Source organism: Phytophthora parasitica (assembly GCF_000247585.1).
Source record: "Phytophthora parasitica INRA-310 unplaced genomic scaffold supercont2.36, whole genome shotgun sequence".
Lineage (NCBI taxonomy): Eukaryota > Oomycota > Peronosporomycetes > Peronosporales > Peronosporaceae > Phytophthora > Phytophthora nicotianae.
The window spans coordinates 341,664-342,730 of record NW_008649022.1 but is presented as its reverse complement, the minus strand read 5'-3'; the positions used below and the strand labels follow the sequence as shown (position 1 = coordinate 342,730).

The 1,067-nt window shown below is 51.4% G+C and overlaps 1 protein-coding gene across 1 annotated transcript; it reads left to right on the top strand.

Moving 5' to 3' along the window:
* Positions 1 to 190: 190 nt before the first annotated feature.
* PPTG_13712 (hypothetical protein) lies at positions 191 to 1,064 on the top strand (the record flags this gene model as incomplete). Its single annotated transcript, XM_008910088.1, has 2 exons — positions 191 to 974; positions 1,048 to 1,064. 2 exons carry the CDS (start codon positions 191 to 193, stop codon positions 1,062 to 1,064), a joined length of 801 nt encoding a protein of 266 aa, XP_008908336.1.
* Between the last annotated feature and the right edge of the window lie 3 nt (positions 1,065 to 1,067).

Sequence of the window (1,067 nt, the reverse complement as noted above, 5' to 3'; positions counted from 1 at the left end):
GCCAACCAAGTAGAGCTTGTGCCCAAGCACATGCAGCCCCAGCTACGAGTAGAATAGAACTACTCACTTGTCTTTTTACCAAGTAATAGACTACGGCTAACATTTCCTGGGAGCTCGCCGACTCCCCTCGCGTGTCTTTCTACTAGCAGACACTACAAAGAATTATTTAGCAGTAACCTGCTTCAAGACCATGGCGAATATGCGTTCAGGAACCCGAAGCGTTGACGTTGGAGTTGCTCGCCAGAGTGACCGATCGAATGCCCGACGCGAAGAGGTTGGACGTACTCGAACGAACCCGTCACCAAGTGACGCATCTCAATCCCATGCAAGTGCCTCAGGTGAGGTCCCCTCCTCGACCCCGTTGTTCACACCGCTCGTACCACCGAAGATCACCAGCACCTCGCACGCTGCATTGGTTCAGTGGCGAAAGGACCGCCGAAACTACGAGGAGACAGCTCGATCTCGTGCAAAAGATGGAGCGAACGACGTAATCGTCCCGGTGAAGGCGACGTTCGACCAGGGTTTACTTCGACTGTGGTGCCGATTGAGATGGCACATTTCGATGGATGAAGTCACCGATGGCCACATCATGGCGGAGGTCGACAAAATCTTCGCAAGTGTGAAGAATAACAATGTACCGGACATTGACTACGAAATGCGAAGTAAACTACACATGGACTTAAAAGAGACGGACGTCAGTGAGAGAGTAATTCGATACTTCAAGACTTGTCATGATATCATCGATGACAATGGCTGGCGTGTCTTTTTCGACGATAACACTGGAAAAAAGGAACTGTACCGCATCCTCGTCGTTTCATTAGAGCCACAGGCGCTCCGTGAAGATGTAGAGCGGAGCATCCGTTTTCAAGCTCGAAAGGCTAAAGAAGACGAAGTCGTCCTGCACGATTTGATTTTGGAGAAGGCTTTAGAGCACGAAAAGGTGTTCCAAAGGCACAGGCGTGAAAAGCGCGAACGTGGAGATGGCGACGGGAAGAACCAGCCGTCTTCGAGGCCGACTAAGTCGACCAAAAGAAACTCGTCTGGCAGTGGCCAACGCACGGTGAGTG